Source organism: Hyperolius riggenbachi, chromosome 1 (assembly GCF_040937935.1).
Source record: "Hyperolius riggenbachi isolate aHypRig1 chromosome 1, aHypRig1.pri, whole genome shotgun sequence".
Taxonomy (NCBI): domain Eukaryota; kingdom Metazoa; phylum Chordata; class Amphibia; order Anura; family Hyperoliidae; genus Hyperolius; species Hyperolius riggenbachi.
The window spans coordinates 389,260,698-389,283,189 of NC_090646.1; the positions used below are offsets into that span (position 1 = coordinate 389,260,698).

A 22,492-nucleotide genomic window follows, 5' to 3' on the forward strand; every position below is an offset into this window, starting at 1 on the left:
CCTCAGTCCTGTCACCTGCTCTGTATGGGGAGGGCTGTCCGTTGGGGTAAATTTAGTATATTTTTAGTGATCTGGGTTGAAAAGGTCCATTTAAAGTCTGGACAATTAGCAATCCGTATACAATTCATATTTCCAGGAAGTAGGCACTCTAAGATTTAATAACTGTACATATATTTATATACCTAGATATCCACTAGGTAATCTTATGTCCTGCTATGTCTTTCCATTCTCTCTTTAGTAACTGGTCAGTCGTATGAAAATATGGTAACTGAAATCATGTCTATGGGGTATGAAAGAGAGCAAGTTATTGCAGCTCTTAGGGCCAGCTTCAACAACCCAGACAGGGCTGTGGAGTATCTCCTTATGGTGAGTATACGTGTTCTTTTTACCACAATTACGTGTTTTAATATCAATTTGCAGTTTTTAAGTGCACTAGAATAAATTAATTCTTGAGTAGGTTTTAGGAAGAATCCACTCCATAAACACAAAGGGATAATTAAGTGAAGGAAAAAAAGATTTCAACTTACCTGAGGCTTCTTGCAGCCCCCTGGAGTCCTCCTGTGCCCACAACGTCCTCCTGGTTCCCTCCGGTAAGCAGCGGCGACCCCTGCAAATCCGGCCATTCGCTGGCTATTGCGCATGTGCGCACCCTGATTGTGCTCCCGCTGCCAGGAGCACTCTGTGCATGCACAGTACGCATAAAGGCAACTAGTGATGACTGCCGGGGTTGCTGCTGCTTACCAAAAAGAAACTGGAAGATGTTGTGGGCACAGGAGGACTCCAGGGGCTGCAAGAAGCCTCTCAGGTAAGTTAAAATCATTTTTGTTCCACTTAAATATTCCTTTAAAGCTGTCAAATATGTTATCTGGAATACATGACAGCTGAGTGCTGCATATGTTTAAACATAAACTGAGATTGTTGGGCCAAAGAATGGCCTCTTAAAATGTATTACCCTTTCATGCTGGTGTGGTAATGTATAGCTACCTCTTCTTTATTCCAAGTCACTGGTTTCCTCTCTATGTGATGCCTTTTCTCACTCCAATAAAATGTCTGAACTCAGTGATGTACCCTAACTTCACTATGGCAATCGGGCTGCTCCAGAAATATGTTAGAATGCATCAGCTGCCGAGTCCAGACACAGTGCCAGATGGAGAATCCACAGAAGAGTGGAGCACGGCAACTTGGAATTTAGGAATGATTGCTATACACCACCTCCAGTTTAGCCTGCATAGGGGAATCACTGATGGATGAAGGCAGAAGAGCATGTTGCGGGTGAGGGAGGTACTTTGCTGCTGTGGTTGGGACACTACCTTTACAAAAGTGGGGTTAAGGTTGGGGAGTAACTACATTTTGGTCTGTAATCTAGTCAACCGTTTTTATTCTCTCAAGTAAAGATGGGGGTTTTGTGGAGTATCTATTAACTGTGTGTGTATGCACGTGGGAGTGCGGCCGTTGCTTGGGGGGGGGGGGGGGTGAGGGGGGTAATGGGAGAGCCCTAGTGCTCGTTTTTAAACAGGCAGGCTTATTTCTAGTTAACTTATGAGAATACTAAAGGAAGAGAACCAGGGTGGGCAGGCCCTCGGTTGTTGAAGCATTCAGTAGAGGCACAAGGTAATGAAAAGCATGCTCAAAACATCTAGGATCTGTTTGACACTATTCACTTTTCCTTATTTGTTGCATTATGGCAGTAGTTCCCAACCCACATACATGTGTCGCGGCACCTTCAGGTATGTGTCGCCGTGTCAGCGCTCTGTCTCCCTCCGCGCTGCTCTGCCCTCCCCCTTTGTTCCGTCCCATTGTAGTTAGTAGAGGACTACAATAAAATGGCCGCCGACAGCGGCCATTTTATTGTAGTCCTTTATCTATTATGGGACTGAACGAAAGGGGAAGGCAGAGCGAGACAACAGCAGCGCGGAAGATAATGTCCAGGTGGAGGAGGAGTGGATGGAGAGGCAACCTGGAGCAAGGACAGTGAGTGAGGCACTTTCGTGCCACACCTCTGCACATATTTAGTAGCTCCCGTTCCAGCAGCAACCCCTGGCTGTGAGAGAAGCAGCCCCTGTGCTAGCAGCAACCACCACTATAATAGCAGCAGCCCCTGTGCCGGCAGCCATCACGCACCAGCAGCCCCCACTATGCCAGCAGCAGCAAACGCCACCCACTAGCAGCCCCCACTATGCCAGCAGCAGTAGCAAAAGCCTCGCACCAGCAGCCCCCACTATGCCAGCAGCAAAAGCAACCCATCAGCAGCCCCCACTATGCCAGCAGCAGTAATGGCCACTTACCAGCAGCCCCCACTATGCCAGCAGCAGCAAAAGCCTTTCACCGGCCGCCCCCGCTATGCCAGCAGCAAAAGCCACCCACCAGCAGCCCCCACTATGCCAGCAGCAGCAAAAGCCACTCGCCTGCAGCCCCCACTATGCCAGCAGCAGCAAAAGCTACTCACCAGCAGCACCCACTATGCCAGAAGCGGTAACGGCCTCTCACCAGCAGCCCCCACTATGCCAGCAGCAGAAGGCTCTCACCAGCAGCCACCACTATGCCAGCAGCAGCAAAAGCCACTCACCAGCAGACCCCACTATGCCAGCAGCAGCAAAAGCCACTCACCAGCAGCCCCCACTATGCCAGCAGCAGTAATGGCCACTCACCAGCAGCCCCCACTATGCCAGCAGCAGCAGCAAAAGCCTTTCACCGGCAGCCCCCGCTATGCCAACAGCAAAAGCCACTCACCAGCAGCCCCCACGATGCCAGCAGCCGCAAAAGCCACTCGCCAGCAGCCCCCACTATGCCAGCAGCCGCAAAAGCCACTCACCAGCAGCCCCCACTATGCCAGCAGCCGCAAAAGCCACTCACCAGCAGCCCCCACTATGCCAGCAGCCGCAAAAGCCACTCACCAGCAGCCCCCACTATGCCAGCAGCCGCAAAAGCCACTCACCAGCAGCCCCCACTATGCCAGCAGCCGCAAAAGCCACTCACCAGCAGCCCCCACTATGCCAGCAGCCGCAAAAGCCACTCACCAGCAGCCCCCACTATGCCAGCAGCCGCAAAAGCCACTCACCAGCAGCCCCCACTATGCCAGCAGCCGCAAAAGCCACTCACCAGCAGCCCCCACTATGCCAGCAGCCGCAAAAGCCACTCACCAATAGCCCCCACTATGCCAGCAGCAGCAAAAGCCATTTACCAGTAGCCCCCACTATGCCAGCAGCAGTAATGGTCACTCACCAGCAACCCCCACTATGCCAGCAGCAGTAATGGTCACTCACCAGCAACCCCCACTATGCCAGCAGCAGCAAAAGCCTTTCACCAGGCATCCCCTGCTATGCCAGCAGCAAAAGCCACTCACCAGCAGCCCCCACGATGCCAGCAGCCGCAAAAGCCACTTGCCTGCAGCCGCAAAAGCCACCCGCCAGCAGCCCCCACTATGGCAGCCGCAAAAGCCACCCGCCAGCAGCCCCCACTATGCCAGCAGCAGCAAAAGCCACTCACCAGCAGCCCCCACTATGCCAGCAGCAGCAAAAGCCACTCACCAGCAGCCCCCACTATGCCAGCAGCAGCAGAAGCCACTCACCAGCAGCCCCCACTATGCCAGCAGCAGCAGAAGCCTCTCACCAGCAGCCCCCACTATGCCAGCAGAAGCCTCTCACCAGCAGCCCCCACTATGCCAGCAGCAGAAGCCTCTCACCAATAGCCCCCACTATGACAGCAGCAACAGCAAAAGCCACTCACTAGCAGCCGCCACTATGCCAGAAATGTAATGGCCACTCACCAGCAGCCGCCACTATGCCAGCAGCAGTAATGGCCACTTGCCAGCAGTCGTTAGTCTACGTGTCACGGAGATCTGAACGTTTGATGTGATGTGTCACGACTCCAAAAAGGTTGGGAACCACTGCATTATGGCATGCATTTAAAATCATAATTCTTAAACACAGTATTTTTATTTAATTTTTTCTCTAAAGGGAATCCCAGGAGACCGAGAAGGTCAGGCAGGTGCGGATCCTCCCCAGGCAGTCAGTGCCCCTACACAACCTCTTCCAGCAGCAGCTGGAGCAACTACAACTACGACTACAACTACAGCTATAACTACACCTACACCCTCCACAACAACTGGAGGTAAATGTTTTTACATCTGTCTTCTAGGTGAAAGGAAGTTGTGCATTTTATGGAATGTTTTTGATCCGGAAATTGGGCTAATTTACCCTTGTATTTAAAGTGGATCCGAGATAAACTTTTACTCATTGCATAATTGTGTTCCTTTCATATAGTTTATAGGGCATTCCTCAAGCCAAATACTTTTTTTTTTTTTTTGTTTTTTTTGTTTTGTTTTAATACTCCTTCTCACGAGAGCCTTGGAACTCTGAGCATTAGTAGCTTATGGGAGCTCAGTCTGGGCAGGAGGATGTGGTTACTAGCCAGAGATTTCAGAGGCAGGGGGGAGAAGGAGTGGAGTGTGACGTTTTCACAGGCTGAGGGCTGGAGATACAGATCAGTTTGCCTGTGTGTAACAGTGTTCTCCAGGCAGGTGGCATGAAAAAATAGCCGGGTGGGGCGAGATGAGAGAATGCAGGGCCGGTGCTTCTGTGTGCAAATCTGCTTACAGAATGGGAGGAGGTGAGCCGATGACAGCCGGGTGTTCACCAAAACTAGCCGGGTGGAGCACCTGGCTAAAAGAGGCTGGGGAGAACACTGTGTAATGTGACAAACGGAACATGGCTGCTCTCATATCACAGGAATAAATAATCATAAACTGTTGAAGCTGTTTGCAGCTAGATTTGCTGTGTAAACGTTAGATAAGATATATTGACAAGTTACTTGTTATAGATAGTTTTTCATCTCGGATCCGCTTTAAAGAGTAACTGTTAGCCCCCAAATTGAAATTTAAAACACTATTGCAATGTTTTATTTATTATATAAGTGAGCCAAAAAGCCAATGTACAAGTTAAAAATCAATCTAATTTTGTTACTATCTAACCTTTTCCCCCAGCTCCGGACGCAAGCCGCATATCAGATACTGTAGCATGCAGAGCATGCCTATGTCTGGCCGACCCCCCTCTCCCCCCCAGGACCAGGTGCCAATATATTCTCCCCACCGCAGCTGACCGCTCTGACACGGAGAGAGAGCGGCAGCACTTCCAGAGCAGCACCGCAGAGCAGCCGCCGCCGAGTCACATGTGAGAGAATCACATGTGAGAGAGATGCACGGCGCTGGCTGCTCTGCGGTGCTGCTCTGGAAGTGCTGCCGCTCTGTCTCCGGTCTCTGGTTCCCTTTAAAGAAGAATTGAATTGACATTTGATTGTGCACTCAATAAGAAAATATTCTTGCACATTTTTTTTTTTTTTTTTTTATGCTTTGAAGGAAACATCCGGGCCATGTAAAGAAAAAGAAAAAAAAATTAGACCTACTTACCTGGGGCTTACTTCAGGCCCTGGAAGCCTGTGTCCTGGCCAGGTCGATGGCTGCTGCGGCGAGGGGCGCATAGGCTTCCAGGGGTTGGAGGAATCCTCAGGTAAGTAGATCTGATTTTTTTTTTTTTCCTTTCCAATTGCCCGAATGTTTCCTTTAGGGCCCTTTTCCACTAGCGAAGTGATGCGAATGCGGTTACCTCGCCCGCATAACTTCCGCATATCCCGGAAGTGAATAGAGGAGACGGGACATAGATGCGGACGTGCGAGAATCTGCAGCATGCTGCAGATTCTCAGACCCCTTCACACCGCTCCTCCATAACCAGCATGCAATGGAAACTGTTCCATTGCTGTGCATTGGTTACAGTTTGGCCTCAGTGCGATGCGGCTATTTAGCCGTATCACATCGCGTGTAGTGGAAAAAGGCCTAAGCCCCGCGTGTAGTGGAAACAGGCCTAAGGGCAGATTCCGCATACGAATTACCGCATCCAAAATGCAACACGTTAGTGAATGGAGCAGTTCCCTCTCAGTGCAAATTTTTGGACATCATGCAGGAAAAATCTAGATGGTACGCTGCATTTTTTCGCATGTGGGTGTGATCTGGTGAATGCAAGTCCCAGGGCTGCATATATCCGCGTTACAAACGTGGAAATTCGGGTTGTGAACGCAGATTTACCCAGCAAGCACATGACATGGTGTTGCTAGGCAATTTTCAAATCGCAATGCAAATATTTGCACAAAATGTGTATGCGTAACGCGTATCTGCATTAAAACTGTATGCAAATTTCCGGACGCGATTGTAGGGAGCAGCCCCCCAAAGGGGTAAGTACTGCGCCCTCCCTTATAAGCTACATTGCTATTTAACTATACAAATCTTTCATGTGTGGTGTTTTTTTTTTTTTTTTTTTTTTTTTTATTCTTCCTGAAGAATTTACAATAAAAGGACTTTGATTGGAATCCTGTTGTCTAAGGAAGGTTAATTACAAGAAATTACATAACTAGGACGGTTCTGTTTTTCTTTCTCCTCTCTTATTTAAAGCAGACCTAAACTCAGAACTTCCCCTCTACGCAAAAGTATAATTATCTTTAAAGGAAAAGATATTTGTTACAGCTGAATGATAGAGTGCAGATTTATTGCAAGATTTATACTTCCAGCTTTATGGAAGCAGGCATATTGTTAACATTCTGTGCTTTCAAATTAACATCTGCCCTGGCTGTCAGCTGAAACACCTGAGGGATCACATTACACTGATTAGACACAGATTGGGGGGGGGGCAGAGAGATTAGACATACTAGACTCTAAAAACCAATCAGAAGTATTAATGTGACCAGATGGGAAGGGTTTTTTGGTCCATTGGGGTGGCGCAGAAACGGCAGCACCGCAGTATTGCAATGCATGGAACCGTTGCAATGCTGCAGGTTGACTTTAGATTCCTTGCTGGAATATATTGAAAATTGTTCTGCAGTGTATAGATTCAGCAAGAAATAGTTTGTTTGGGGCCATTGGGTAAAATCTGTGTGCATGGCTACCTTTACTCCATTGAAGCAGCACTGAGGGAGCTTGTCGCAGCAGGGTTTCTTCTTATAGTTGTGCCCTAAATTGCAAAGACAGCGCATCAGCAGAAGTGCAGCAAATTGTTTCATTGTTCAGCCTGTAACATGACATGTATGCTGTTCATTTATTTTATTTCTAGGAAATCCCCTTGATTTCTTGCAGAATCAACCTCAGTTTCAGCAGATGAGACAAATTATTCAACAAAATCCTGCCTTGTTGCCGGCACTTCTACAGCAGATTGGACGGGAAAATCCTTCATTATTGCAGGTAATTCCCTTATTAGCCTGGAAAGCTGATGTTCATCTTGGTGTGTAAGCCTTGGTGATGCGTTTGCTTGGAGTGTTCATTTTTTCAGTTGGGATTCAGGGCCTTTTTCCACTAGCCCACTTTCAATCGCATGGTGGAAATTGAAACGCGATTGCGATCGCATTTCATAGTGGAAAAGAGCCCTTACTTAGATTTTGGCTTTAGAACGCCTTAATTAGAACTCCCGAAGCATGCGTGTGCCACATTTTATAATCGGAGTAGAATGAATTAAAGCGGATCCGAGATGAAAAACTAACTATAACAAGTAACTTGTCTATATATCTTATCTAAAGTTTAGATAGTTTACACAGCAAATCTAGCTGCAAACAGCTTCAACAGTTTATGATATGTTATTACTGTGATACAATGAGAGCACCAATGTTCTGTTTGTCACAAGCTGAGAGCTGGAGATGCTATCAGCTTGCCTGTGTGTAAATTCAGTCCCCCCTCTATTCTTCCCTCCTCCCCTCTGCCTCTGAAATCAATGGCTAGTAACCTCCTGCTCAGACTGAGCTCCCATAAGCCCTTGCTACAGTGCCAAGGCACAAAAGGAGCTGTGGGCGAAGCTTGTTTAGTTTTTATAGGGAATTAGAGTACTAAAACAAAACAAGTATTTGGCTTGAGGAAATCCCTATAAACAATATGAAAGGAACAAAATTAGGCAATAAGTAACAGTTTATCTCGGATCCACTTTAAAGCTATAGTTATTGTAATGTTTGATTGCTTTTCATAAAATGTAAATCTTACAAAAAGCTTTTTCTGCAGCTTCTTCTCGCTCCCCAACTGTGGGAATTGGGCAATAAAGTCCTGCCTCATGGCGGCTGCTGATTTTGGCTGTGCTAGCCAGTGAATTGCTTGTGATTTTTAGCATGCATGTGACTGGTGGTGGAGGGTTCCTGTGAACTCTGGGGTTTTTGTGACCACTATTGGTGGGTTCAGAGGTTGCCTGAGCAGCTTTGAACTTTAGATCTATTTTCCACTCACACCAGGTTATCCACCAAATATGGCTGATTTTAACCAGTTCGGCCCTTCTGGACGAGCTTTCTCGTCCAGAAAGGCACTGCTGCTTTCCCTGCGTGGTGCGCGCGATCGGGTGCGCACCCACCGCTAGCCCCCCGATCAGTGAATGGGAATATAATTCCCATTCACCGATCTAACTTCCCCGCAGAAATACCGACGCTTTCTATCCAGAGAGCGTGGTATTTCTGCCCCAAGGAAACATCTACCCTGCATTTAAGTTCCTGGATGCGAGATCGTTCGCATCCAGGACTTTTTTCACTGTGGACATCTTGTGGCCAAATAGTAAACTGCACCAACATACATTTTAAAATAAACAATTATACTATTTTACATTTAAAATAGGCAGTTTCCCTCGCACACCAAAAATTACCCACATACATTTTTTATGAAAAAAATACAATAAAAAAAAACATAAATAGTTACCCAACGGTCTAAACTTTTTAAATATGCATGTCAAGAGAGTATGTTATAATATTTAAAATTATAAGCTTATAAATAGTGATGGACGCAAATTGAAAAAATGCACCTTTATTTCTAAATGAAATATCGTCACCATAAATTGTGATAGGGACATCGTTTAAACGGTGTAATAACCGGGACAGATGGGCAAATAAAATACATGGTTTTTAATTACGGTGGCGTATATTAATTTCAAACTATAATGGCCAAAAACTGAGAAATGATTAATTTTTTTCATTTCTTTCTTAATCTTCCTGTTAAAATGGATTTAGAAAAAAATAATTCTTAGCAAAATGTACTACCCAAAGAAAGCCTAATTAGTGGCAGAAAAAAACAAGATATAGATCAATTTATTGTGATAAGTAGCAATAAAGTTATGGGAGGTGAACGTTGCTCGGATGCATGAGATTTTCGGCACTGCGGCGCTGAACCGGTTAAGCAAGTCAATCACTTTAAAGGACACCTAAATTAAGTGTGATATGGGGGCATCCATATTTCCTTTTCAGCAGTACCAGTTGCCTGGCTGTCCTGCTGATCCTCTGCCTCCAATAATTTTAGCTGTAGACCCTGAACAAGCATGCAGCAGATCAAGTGTTTATGACGTTATTGTCAGATCTGACAAGATTTAGCTGCATGCTTGTTTCTGTTATGATTCAGACACTACTGCAGCCAAATAGATCAGCATGGCAGCCAGGCAACTGGTATTGTTCAAAAGAAAAAAAGAATGGCAGCCTTCATATACTTCTCGCTTCAGGTTCCCTTTAAACTTCAGGCTGTCATTCCACTTAGTGAACTGCTAATGTTGTCACTATGCCTCACCAATTCACTTTAACTCTGACTCTAAAGGCGGGTACACGGTCAAGACGGGTTGATCGTTAAAGGAATTCTATGAAAGTTGTACTATTTTCTGGCACCAGCATGAATCAATATGGCAAAAACAGTATGAATGGTTTCAGCATGTTTTTACTGTGCAGTGCTGTTTTTTTTTTAATCTACCTTCCTGACGCCGTCGTCTTAAGAAACTGACGGCGACGGAGCACGGGCGAGTTCATTATTTGAGGTGATTCCTCTTTTTTAGTGAGGCAGTGAAATCACCAGAGCGCGTTATACAGCGCGTGTCCCTCCGAACTAATAAGTTGCTATGAGGAGCTCTCGCTCTTTGTTGTGAAAGGAACTTCTGTGTGCCGCTGGCCCGCTGCTTCATTCTGCTCCATTCGGAGCAATAACGCGCCCACCTCCAGCTCATTCGTTTGCCGTTGCTTAACCAATGAAGCAGCGGCACACAGAAGTTCCTTTCACAACAAGGATTAAGAGCGAGAGCTCCTCATAGCAACTTATTAGTTCGGAGGGACACGCGCTGTATATCGCGCTCTGGTGATTTCACTGCCTCACTAAAAAAAGAGGAATCACCTCAAATAATGAACTCGCCCATGATCCGTCGCCGTCAGTTTCTTAAGGGGACGGCGTCAGGAAGGTAGATTAAAAAAAAACAGCACTGCACAGTAAAAACATGCTGAAACCATTCATACTGTTTTTGCCATATTGATTCATGCTGGTGCCAGAAAATAGTACAACTTTCATAGAATTCCTTTAATTTCCTGCATGATCAATCTGCTCACAATCAACAAAGGGATCGATTTTGTGCAGTACTGATCTGAAATCCAATCTTTTTGTTGTTTGGGAGCAGATTGGACATGCTGGAAATCTTAAGCCCATCAGACACTGGAATTGCATGATGTGTACCAGGCATAAAGGGCCTTTGATGGCAAAAAAAAGCACTACAGTATTACTTCTCTGATTTAACTTCTACCATTGTTTTGAATTGTATGTGTGAATACATTTTTTTTTCCTATTTTATACATTATTATTTGGCTTCAATTTTAACAGCAAATTAGTCAACATCAGGAACAGTTTATCCAGATGTTAAATGACCCAGTCCCGGAATCAGGAGGTCAGGGAGGTGGAAGAGGAGTTGCAGCTGAAGCTGGAAGTGGTCACATGAACTACATTCAGGTTACACCTCAGGAAAAGGAAGCTATAGAAAGGGTAACTTTATTTGTAACTGTAAATGATGGGTAAACTTCATCTGTTGTGATGGTATCCAGCAGTTTCCTGTTCGCATTCTGCTTGATTAATCAGTCTATGTAAGATCCTATGTAGTGTTTCCCAACATTTTTAAAGGACCACTATTGGGAAAAATTATAAATGTGTACATTGTAGATTTCACAAGTAGTACATTTCTCCCAGAGTAAAATGCACTATAAATTACTTTTCTCTGGTGTTACTATCGCTAAGCAATCCCTGGAAAGGATCCTTTCACTGTTGGTCAGACTTCCTACTTGCACACTATTTTAGCAGTTTGACTGAGCAGCTGCTTTTCAAGTGATTTTTGAAAATAAAGAAAACCCAGAGAATCCCCCATGAGGAGCTTGTCTAGTTGAAAACCGGTCAGTTATGTCCAATTTTTACTGACTGCTGTAAGCATCAGGAACATACGAGTAAGTAGTGTAATTTAATCTGGGAGATATGTACTGCTTATACTGTATGCGTATGTACTGCGTATATGTACAAATGTATTTTCAATGTCACAATTTTCCATGTTAGAGGTTTTTTAAGGTATTTACTGTTTTTTTGAAGACTTTACTACTAAAAGTGGTAAACTAAAAGTTTACTAATTACGTACCTTCCTGTTGCAGGTAACATCGAGTAATTAATTATTTAACCACTTCGCATCCAGACCTTGTTTTCCCCTTATTGACCAGAGCAGTTTTGACGCTTTAGCGGTGTCCCATTTTAATCCGCAATAACTTCATCTGTACTCGTGCCACTTAAATGATCTATATATCGTTTTTTTCAAGACAAACTAAGCTTTCATTGGGGGGTATTTGGTACGAAGTAAAAGGTTCCTTTCTATGCATTTTAATGGGACAAAATGGGAAAATTTTTAAAAAAGGCATGATTTCTAAATTTTGACCAATTTCTATTTGGAAATAAAAAGTGCTATTGACATAAACTGTGCCGCCAGTTAAAGTTGCCCCAGTATAGATATCCAGATGTGTCCCCAGTATCACCGCCTCTCCCAGTATAGCCAGATGTGGCCCCAATATCAGGTCCCCTGCGTTTGCCAGCCCTAGAATAGATTGACAGACGCACCCCCAGGAATAGTGCCCCTCTTTATAGCCATATGTGTCCCCGGATCAGGATTACCCCCATTATGGCCAGATGTACTGCTACCCATTATAGCCAAATGTGCCCCCAGTATACGATTATTGCCCCCCCCCCCCCCGATGCACCAAATTAGTAAACTCCCCCTTCCCCTTAGTCAATTAGATGCCCCCCAGCAAACATGAACCCCATTTTTACATATCCTGCCCCCACCCCCCCAGGATCGATAGCCAGATGCCGCCCCACCCCCCATAAGGGCAGCCCCCTCCGTGCAGAAATCGTAAAAAAAATCCTGGGGGGGGGGGGGGGGGTCTAGTTATACCCAAAGATGAGGTTTCTTGGCTGCCAAGTAAGCATACAGGGAGTGCAGAATGATTGGGCAAATGAGTATTTTGACCACATCATCCTCTTTATGCATGTTGTCTTACTCCAAGCTGTATAGGCTCGAAAGCCTACTACCAATTAAGCATATTAGGTGATGTGCATCTCTGTAATGAGAAGGGGTGTGGTCTAATGACATCAACACCCTATATCAGGTGTGCATAATTGTTAGGCAACTTCCTCTCCTTTGGAAAAATGGGTCAAAAGAAGGACTTGACAGGCTCAGAAAAGTCAAAAATAGTGAGATATCTTGCAAAGGGATGCAGCACTCTTACAATTGCAAAGCTTCTGAAGCGTGATCATCGAACAATCAAGCGTTTCATTCAAAATAGTCAACAGGGTCGCAAGAAGCATGTGGAAAAACCAAGGTGCAAAATAACTGCCCATGAACTGAGAAAAGTCAAGCGTGCAGCTGCCAAGATGCCACTTGCCACCAGTTTGGCCTTATTTCCGAGCTGCAACATCACTGGAGTGTCCAAAAGCACAAGGTGTGCAATACTCAGAGACATGGCCAAGGTAAGAAAGGCTGAAAGACAACCACCACTGAACAAGACACACAAGCTGAAACGTCAAGACTGGGCCAAGAAATATCTCAAGACTGATTTTTCTAAGGTTTTATGGACTGATGAAATGAGAGTGAGTCTTGATGGGCCAGATGGATGGGCCCGTGGCTGGATTGGTAAAGGGCAGAGAGCTCCAGTCCGACTCAGACGCCAGCAAGGTGGAGGTGGAGTACTGGTTTGGGCTGGGATCATCAAAGATAAGTTTGTGGGGCCTTTTCGGGTTGAGGATGGTGTCAAGCTCAACTCCCAGTCCTACTGCCAGTTTCTGGAAGACACCTTCTTCAAGCAGTGGTACAGGAAGAAGTCTGCATCCTTCAAGAAAAACATGATTTTCATGCAGGACAATGCTCCATCACACGCGTCCAAGTACTCCACAGCGTGGCTGGCAAGAAAGGGTATAAAAGAAGAAAAACGAATGACATGTCCTCCTTGTTCACCTGATCTGAACCCCATTGAGAACCTGTGGTCCATCATAAATAGTGAGATTTACAAGGAGGGAAAACAGTACGCCTCTCTGAACAGTGTCTGGGAGGCTGTGGTTGCTGCTGCACGCAATGTTGATGGTGAACAGATCAAAACACTGACAGAATCCATGGATGGCAGGCTTTTGAGTGTCCTTGCAAAGAAAGGTGGCTTTATTGGTCACTAATTTGTTTTTGTTTTGTTTTTGAATGTCAGAAATGTATATTTGTGAATGTTGAGATGTTCTATTGGTTTCACTGGTAAAAATAAATAAATTGAAATGGGTATATATTTGTTTTTTGTTAAGTTGCCTAATAATTATGCACAGTAATAGTCACCTGCACACACAGATATTCCCCCTAAAATAGCTAAAACTAAAAACTACTTTCAAAAATATTCAGCTTTGATATTGAGTTTTTTGGGTTCATTGAGAACATGGTTCAACAATAAAATTATTCCTCAAAAATACCACTTGCCTAATTCTGCACTCCCTGTAGTTCTGGTGCTTCAGTTATTAAATTGTCATGGATCGTCGTCATTCAATTTTAGTGAATATAAACCCCATGCTAAATTGTCATAGTTTTTATGGTTGGTCTGATCCATACATTGATACACTAAGCTTACTGTAATGTATGCAGGACTATTTATTATGGTCAGCATAGTGACACAACTTTGCTTGTTTTTCTTCCCTGCAGCTAAAAGCACTAGGATTTCCAGAGGGACTGGTGATTCAAGCTTATTTTGCATGTGAGAAGAATGAAAACCTGGCTGCCAATTTTCTCCTACAGCAAAACTTTGATGATGATTGAAGAGACTATTTTTTATCTCACTTCACGCCAGTGCATTACACTAACTTTGCTCACTGGATTTACTGGGATGATTTGGGCTCATATCCACAATATTGGTGTACAATAGTTGGGTGGGCGGGGTAGGGAAATATTGGAAAAGCTAGGACATTAAGCGTTCATATGCTATAATTGAGCAGTTACAGCAATCTGTGTGTATTACGGAAAAGATTAAAAAAAAGAAAAACACAATTTTTAAAACCAAAATACAGCTTCAGCAAGCATTTTCCCTTCTGAATACCATCTGCTATCTTCTATATATCATTATTTTTCAATAGTATATTTAGATCCAGGAATTAGTGTAATGCCCTGCCTCCTGTTTTCTTTCTAACCTGTACCATGGTCTTGAAAATAATTGGTGCTGCTGGAGGTATTGCATATTTGGCGGTAGCATCAGCTTATGACTTTGCAAGAGTCTAGGGCTTTAAAGGAAGGCTTGTGTAATGTAAATGCCAAACTAAGATAGATGATTATATGCTTCATTGGGTAATTCTGAGTAAAGGCTGAAATTAGTGCACAGACCACCTTTTGTACATGGTAAATGCTGTGAAAACAAATTCAGAAGCTCTTTCGTTGAATAAACTTCATTGGGTGTAAAGTGGCCAGTGGTGGCTGGCAAAACAAATTTTTTTTCTTGCCGTTTAATTGAAATTGGATAGCTCTCTAACTGCTAATTTTCTTCAATTTTTACATTGCAGTAAAGGTTTTAAAACAACTGTTGCATGTTTTTTGGTTTTGATGGAACCCACTTGCTGTGTTTTTTTTTTTTTCAGTGATAACTTCTGTCAGCTGATAATGTGCAGCCTCCTCATGGCCCTCATACCTGCCTCTTACTGAGGCCTGAAATTACACGTCAACCAAACCTGTATCCTTACAAGCTGCATAGTGTGAGGAAGATTTTTTGTTTCTCCCCCCTCCACCCCCAGAAAAATATTCTACTAGTTTATTCTGCTATAATGCTGGAATGACAGGGCTTGAGAGGTCAACACATCCTCTGTTCTTTTCAAAGAAGGCATGGCCTATAATTGAACTGTTAAATGTGTGTATTTACTGCTTATACTTTGGATGAATGGACAGATGGACAATCGGCAAAGAGAAGAAAAAAAACACAAAAAAAATTATGCACAACATTAAAATTTCTCCTTGTACAGTGTGTTGTTAAACTTATTTGTTGTTGTACTTGACTGCTGATCTATCTTGGCAGTGTGAGCCGTTGCCCGCCTGTCTAAATAAGGAGCTGTTGTTACAGGACTTCATAAATGCCGGAGGCCAGGTCATGATGGTCCAGGAAGTGTTTGCAATCATTGTTTGTCCCACTTTAATTTTTAATATTGGATAACACAATTGGGGAAAAAAATGTTCCTTCACTGATCCTATGGCAGATATGCACTGCATCTTTGTCATGTGACCTGTACACAAGACTTCAGTGGTACTGACTGTGCTTGAAAGCAGCGTGTAAAGCTGTATACACATGCTAGATGGTTTTTCTCCAAGGCAGCTATTCGGGGCCACCTCTGCTGAGAATCAAGTATGTGGATGGTGACCCTAGATTCTCCACGTCGTGTTGCTGAGGGCTTGTTCTCACTTGGGTGTTAAGTGGGTGATTCTCGCTAATTGGTGAAGCACTAGCACTTTTTAAAAATTAACTGTATAGCAGTGATTGTACTGCTGCGAGTGCCACCGATCGTGGGTGTTTCGCGATTAGAGGCAATCGCAAAACGTGTTCCCTGCAGCCTTTTGCCATGATTCAGGGGCGATCATGGTACAGTGCTTATAAAAGCGCTGATTACGATCGCTCTGAATTGCAAGAATGTACAATGATTTTACCATGCTACTTGTGGTAATATCACCCGTGCAAGGCGGTAGTACTAAGCTCTACTGCTTTTGCTACTTTGTAGTGAGAACGCGCCTTTCAAGATCCTGACTGGTGGATAGTCTCAGCCACGCACTAGCCAACCTTATTGTAATCCTACTCAGTGGTGCCCCAGGTGTCATCCCGACTGCCTGCTTTCCCTCTTCCTGTAGGTTAGTAATGCTCTGTACAGAATTTGGCCCCAAACTGTTATGGTGAGGTATCGAGTCCTGGTCCCTGCAGGCAGCATGGTGTATGCACATTTATGCAGCTTGAAAGCACAACAATCTAATGCCAGAAAGGTGGCTATTCTGTATGAACTCGGAACAATTTACATGTGACTAACCCTCCCTCACGTGTGTGCAACTTAATAGACCACTGTCATAAAAAATTGCAAAATTTAAAATACATGTAAACACATACAAATAAGTATGAGTAAAATGAGCTATACATTACATTTTCTCCTATGTTGCTGCCACTTATGGTAGTTAGTAGTGATCTGATGGAACTGACAGGTTTTTGATTAGTCCATCTCTTCATGGGGGTGTATCAGTATTTCATATATTTAAAAAAAAAAAAAAAAAACACTCCCTGGAAAGGATCTAAAAATGTGAGGAAAAGAAAACCCTGAGAATCCCCATTAGGTGATGGCCTAGTTCAAAACTTGTTAGTTCTGTCAGAGTTCTACTACTGACTATAAGTGACCGCAACATAGGAGAGAAGTAACTTACTCTGGGAGAAATGTACTTTTTTTTTTTTGTTCATGTATTTTATAATTTTTTTTGTAATATTGGTCGTTTGGGAGGCCACAAACCTTACAGTTTTGTGTAGACCAATATTACCACATATCCTTAGAATAAGGGTTGAAAGTTAGAGAATACTTTGACCAGATTGTATAGCTAATCTCTTGTACTACATTAAAGTGGTATGTTTGTACAACCTAGTGTATGGCTAGCTTCAAGCAAATCTCTGTAACAAAGGTGTGGTAAGCCCACACCATAGCGACAAGCTTCTTTGTCAAAGTGAACCTTCACCCAGTGTGGTTATACACAGGCTTGTGACTAATGCTGGGAATACACCATATGGTTTTTATCAGATAGATGGTTCGATAGAAGATTTCCGACATGTCTGATCTTATTTTCTATCGTTTTCTGATCAATTTCTCATAGGAGTGAATAGAAATAGATAAGAAAAGATAAGAGTTGCATATCGGACGGAAAATCAACTGAAACAAATGCATCGTATGTACCCAGCATTAGAATGAGGCATGCATCTGTGATGCAGGGGCTTATTTATAAATGAGTTTTAAAAATGCATTCTGCCATTTTGCATTATTAACTCTTAAACATGTTAAGATACAGATGTTTTTTTTCTTCCTGCAAAATAGAGATAATTGGAAAGATGCTACCGTAATGGTTACGGTGTGCATTCAAATTTAATACAAATTGTGTGCAGCTTGCCACAGGGCAATTTAAATGTTTCCTGACCATTTGTTTGCACTGTTTTAAGTTGCACACAATTTTAACTGTTTACATGCAAGTCAAAGTTATTAGAATCCCATTGGTCATCTACTGTGGTGATCATCTCTATGGGGGTGCAGAGCCTTTCCCACCTACCTTCTTGGCCTTTCCTGTCATCAGTCACTGCCATCGTATTTCAGAAAGGATAGGAGATTATCCTACTCTCCCATCAGTATGATTAGTCACTTGATGTGTCTGTCATATGGTCTGCACTCATTAAAGGGGGGGGAGGGGACAGCAGCCAGTACAGGAGCATTGTTGTAATCTTATGCCTAGCATACATGGAACGTTTCTTTCCTTATCAATCGAGCCGCTGATGGCTCGATTTGATAATATCCAACAGGTCTGATGACCTGCCGGAAATATTCCCCGCTCACTCTGGGAATCGATCGGTGCACGCGGTGGGAGTCCATCTGGTGGCTAATCGGCTGCCGGATCGACCCATGTATGCCCAGCATTAGGCCTCTCAAGTTGAACATAAGTAATCCATCAAACCTGTTTTGGATATTAAATTAACTTACCTACAGGTTGCTCCTTAGCCTCGTCTCTGAAAGCGTCCATCTTACTGCAGCTCAGCCGCAGTTAAGTTGCCATGAGTCCAGTGTCTTTCCCGCCACTGTTGCATGCTAGATGTCAAGGCATCAGACTACATCTCATTTGCGAATCTTCCTTAGGGGAGCTTAGTTTGTGCCTCTTGCACACTACATGCAATTCTCATCCGATTTGTGATTTTTACATCCAATTCCGATTTTGTGATTTATTTTTTTTTTTTTGATTTTTCGTTACTGCATGCTGCGTCTTTTCTTATTGTTTTGATAGCATCCAGGGAAAATCTGAAACAGTGTAGGGGCCCTTAAATGGGCTGTGTACACTTACCATCTCCCTGTGCAACTTCTGATAATATACAGTATGTACACTGTGTATGGAGAATGGATGGGTGCTGCTACACTTGCAATGGTTGTCACCCAAAGGAGCAACCTCAGATGAGTTCCATCTAGTGTTTGCATGCACCTTTAGCCTGCATATACTCTCTAACCTAAAGCTAGATGATGTGTGACTGTTATGGAGATTCTACTGTGTGTACCCAACACCTCATATCTAAAGAGCTGACACACCCCAGATCTTTAGTGACAGCGATGCTATTATAAATGCATTGTTGTCCTATGTTGTGTATGGCCCGTCGAGCCCCACTTCTCGATCCATAGCAACAGACAGGTTACTAAGCTAGCAATGCATCTGCACAGCAGTCAGTCCCAACTCCAGTCTTGATTCCTCGGGAGATAGAACTTGTGCAAGTCTAAGCCCAACCTAATGCATTGGGTATCATTCATAAAAGAGCTGTCGGTAAGAAGAATCAATGCGGGAAAACACCGCTGGCGGTATTTTAGAGTTCAGGGTGGACATTCATAAAAAATTGTATCCAGGTGCAATAGCACTGCGGAGATTTCCGGGACTAGGCAGGCGGTAGGCTTGCTGAGACACAAGAAGCTGCCGCGTTGATACATTTCTCCGTGTTCCGCTCTATTGCAGCTGCCTGGGAGGTCTGTGTCTCCACTAACGTTACATTGTTATCGCCGCATCAGAGGGGGCGGTATTTCCCGTCGTCCTACCGCTTGAGGAAATCTTTATGAATTCCCATTTTGTTACATTTTTTACGAAAATCCCCGCACAAGGCGCGGTGATTTATCGCTCTGCTCGGTAGTGTCAGTTTTTTTGCGGAAAGAGGCTTTATGAATGCCGAACTTGCTAAGTGTTCGGTCAGTCAGCTGTTTTAAGCATTTCCGCATGCGGAAATGCTTTATTAATGATAGCCAAAGTGGAGAAATCTGAACTGCCATATTATTGTGGATTAGCACAGTCTCCCCTCATTACCCCACCTGTCAGAAGCTGCCTTGTCATGTGGTATAGAGTCCTCATCTATTTTTTTTTTTTTTTTTTGACTGGTACATTTTAAGTACGTAATTGTTAATCTTTGTTCCTGAACACTGGATGATTTTATTATATCTGGTGCATGTCAAATTATATAGCAATGAAAAATGTATTTCAGTGAATCATAGATCCATTACACAGAGTGATCTAGTTCAAGTGTTCTTTTGCTGATTATGGCCTACAAGTAATTTAAAACAAACTAAATTTAGTAGATCAGAAAATTTGAATATTGTGAAAAAGTTCAGTATTGTAAATGTGTGGAGTTTCATTTCACTCAACCAAGTAGCACAAAATATCTGCAAAGGTGTCCTGACCCTTAAAATCATCTTAGTCTGGATCAATAGATCACACATTCATGGGGAAGATTGCTGACTTGACAGTTGTATAGAAGACAGTCATTGACAATCCTCCACAAAGAGTCATTGCTAAAGAAGCTGGCTGTTCAATGTGCTGTATCCAAGCATATTCATGGAAAGTAGAGGGGGGCAGAAAAGGTACTCGAGCAACAAGATGAACTGCAGCCTTGAGAAGATTGTGAAGTACAGTCCATTCAAGGATTTGGGGGAGAGAGCTAGAGTAAAGGTGGCCATACACTGGTCGATGTGCCATTAGATCGACCAGCTGACAGATCCCTATCTGATCGAATCTGATCAGATAGGGATCGTATGGCTGCCTTTACTGCAAACAGATTGTGAATCGATTTCAGCCTGAAACCGATCACAATCTGTTCAGCTGCTCCTGCCGCCTGTCCCCCCCCCCCGTATACATTACCTGAGGCTGGCTCCCGGGCGTCTTCTCCGCACTGCACCGCACTGCTGTTCTTGCTCCATCCCGGCGCTTCCTGTGTTACTCCGTGACCAGGAAGTTCAAATAGAGCGCCCTCTATTTCAACTTCCTGGTCACCGGAGTGACACAGGAAGTATAAGCGTACACTGGGAGATGCGGAAATGCGGTGCAGCGAGGAGAAGAGGACCCCGGAGCCAGCTTCAGGTAATGTATACATGCTCGGATCGGGCCCGAATCGTACGCCGCAAGCGACGCGCTCCTACCGCCGGGCGATCGAGGGTAATTTCCCGCACGGCGCGATCGACGGTCCGATCCGATTTCGGGAGGGAATCAGATCGGCGGGTGCGTTTAGCGCAAGCGATTGGCAGCAGATCCGATCCCAGGATCGGATCTGCTGTCGAAACGGCCGTGAATCGAGCCAGTGTATGGCCTGCTTAAGTCCTCCAAGAGCCACCACACACTGACATATGCATTCCTTGTGTCAAACCACTTCTGAATCAGAGACCGCGTGAGAAGTGTCTTACCTGGGCTAAGTGGAGACTGGACTTTTGCTCACTGGTCCAATAAAATCGTGTGCCTTGACTTTACTTTTTACTAAGCTGACATTTCTGTATTAAAAATTATTTTTTTTATTGGTCTTATGTAACAAGCAGATTTTGTGAAATACTGTACAGCAGTAATCGCCTTTGTTAGGCCCCTTGCACACTACGGGCTCGATTCACAAAGCTGTAATAAATGCTATCACGACCGTGATAAGCTTAGCGCGTGTACATGTTTGCGCACATTAACTTTACTGTTCACGCACTAACAGTGGTTAGCGCGTGAACCTTTACTATTACGCGCGCACTAAGCTTATCATAGCCTTGATAGCATTTATCACAGCGTTGTGAATCGAGCCCTACAATGTGATTTAGTTTTTTTATATTATTCAGCTTTTGATTCTGATTAAAAAGTACTGCATGCTGCTACGTTTTTTAATCGGAATAAAAAATCGGATTGTATAAAAAAATCAGAATCTCCTGTAGTGTGCAAGAGACCTCAGGCCATAAGCAGCTATATTAAAATAAACTCTTGAAATACTGTATCTCATTCGGTGTGTAATAAACCTATATAATATATACTCTTTAAATTGAATTACTGAAATAAACTATTTCAGAATCAATTTATTTGGTCATATAAGTTTACACTTACAAGGACTTTGCTTTGGCAGTTGCCTAACCACTTTCCCTTCCTTGGCACGAGTACCTACGTCCCTGTTTAGTAAACATGGACATAGATACTGCTGCGCGCTCCCACTTGCCCCTCCCTTCCCCCCGCGCTCGTTACTGCCGCCGATCATTTGCTGGGAGATCAATGAAGGGGAACAGTTCCCCCTTCATTGATCTAAGTCCCCGTGTGAACGACTGCAGCTGCCATTCATAAATCCTGTCCATGCAGTGCTACCTGTTTGCGTACTAATAGTATGCATCAGAAAGAGAGAAAGAGAAAGTAAAATTGCAGTAAAAAATGTTTTAATTATATGCATATATTGATAGTTTTAAACCTTTTAAATTAACCCCTGACCTCCCACACTCCTCCATAGTTCCCCAAACAATGTTGAGGTAAAAAAAAAAAAATACAATTAAAAATAAATACATAAATAGTTACCTTGGGGACTGAACTATTTTAATATGTATGTCAAAAGGGTACATTACGGATGAATACATTGTACTAGAGAAAAATTGTAACCGTTGCAATAACCGGGACAAATGGGCAAATAAAATGTGTGGGCTTTAACTATGGTAGCATGTATTCTTTTAAAATATAATGGACGAAAATTGATAAATAATGAATTTTTTTTTGTATTTTTCCTGTTAAAATACTGTTAGAATAAAATAATTCTTAGCAAAAAGTACCCCCCAAAGAAAGCCTAATTGGTGGTGAAAAAAAGAAGATATTGATTGTTTTGTTGTAAAAAGTAGTAATAAAGTTATAGGCGAAAAAATGGAAGGAGTGCTATTGCTCTGGTGTTTATGGGGAAAAACCTTGGAGGTGAAGTAGTTAAGACACAAACAAAACAACACAAGGACAAACAGTATATATATTACAAGTCAAGGACAGTATGTACAGTAAGTTGTAGTGGCAGTAAACTGGGTGAGCAGTGTTCACTTCCAGTTCTATGCTGTAATGCTTTCAAGTCCTAGAAGATCTAGTGTGGTTCTGCAGTATAGAGAATCTGTGACAAAAAAAAACCCTCTGGGGGATACTTG

The 22,492-nt window shown here is 43.6% G+C and overlaps 1 protein-coding gene across 1 annotated transcript in view; it reads left to right on the forward strand.

The window, feature by feature from the left end:
• The window catches only part of RAD23B (RAD23 homolog B, nucleotide excision repair protein), a 36,691-nt gene extending 21,382 nt beyond the window's left edge, over positions 1-15,309 (forward strand). The window contains exons 6-10 of the mRNA XM_068234442.1: positions 239-366; positions 3,957-4,110; positions 7,095-7,222; positions 10,628-10,786; positions 14,007-15,309. Of these exons, the coding sequence (XP_068090543.1) occupies positions 239-366; positions 3,957-4,110; positions 7,095-7,222; positions 10,628-10,786; positions 14,007-14,120 (683 nt within the window). The 3' untranslated portion in view covers positions 14,121-15,309. The remainder of the gene's footprint in view (positions 1-238; positions 367-3,956; positions 4,111-7,094; positions 7,223-10,627; positions 10,787-14,006) is intronic.
• Positions 15,310-22,492: the final 7,183 nt, after the last annotated feature.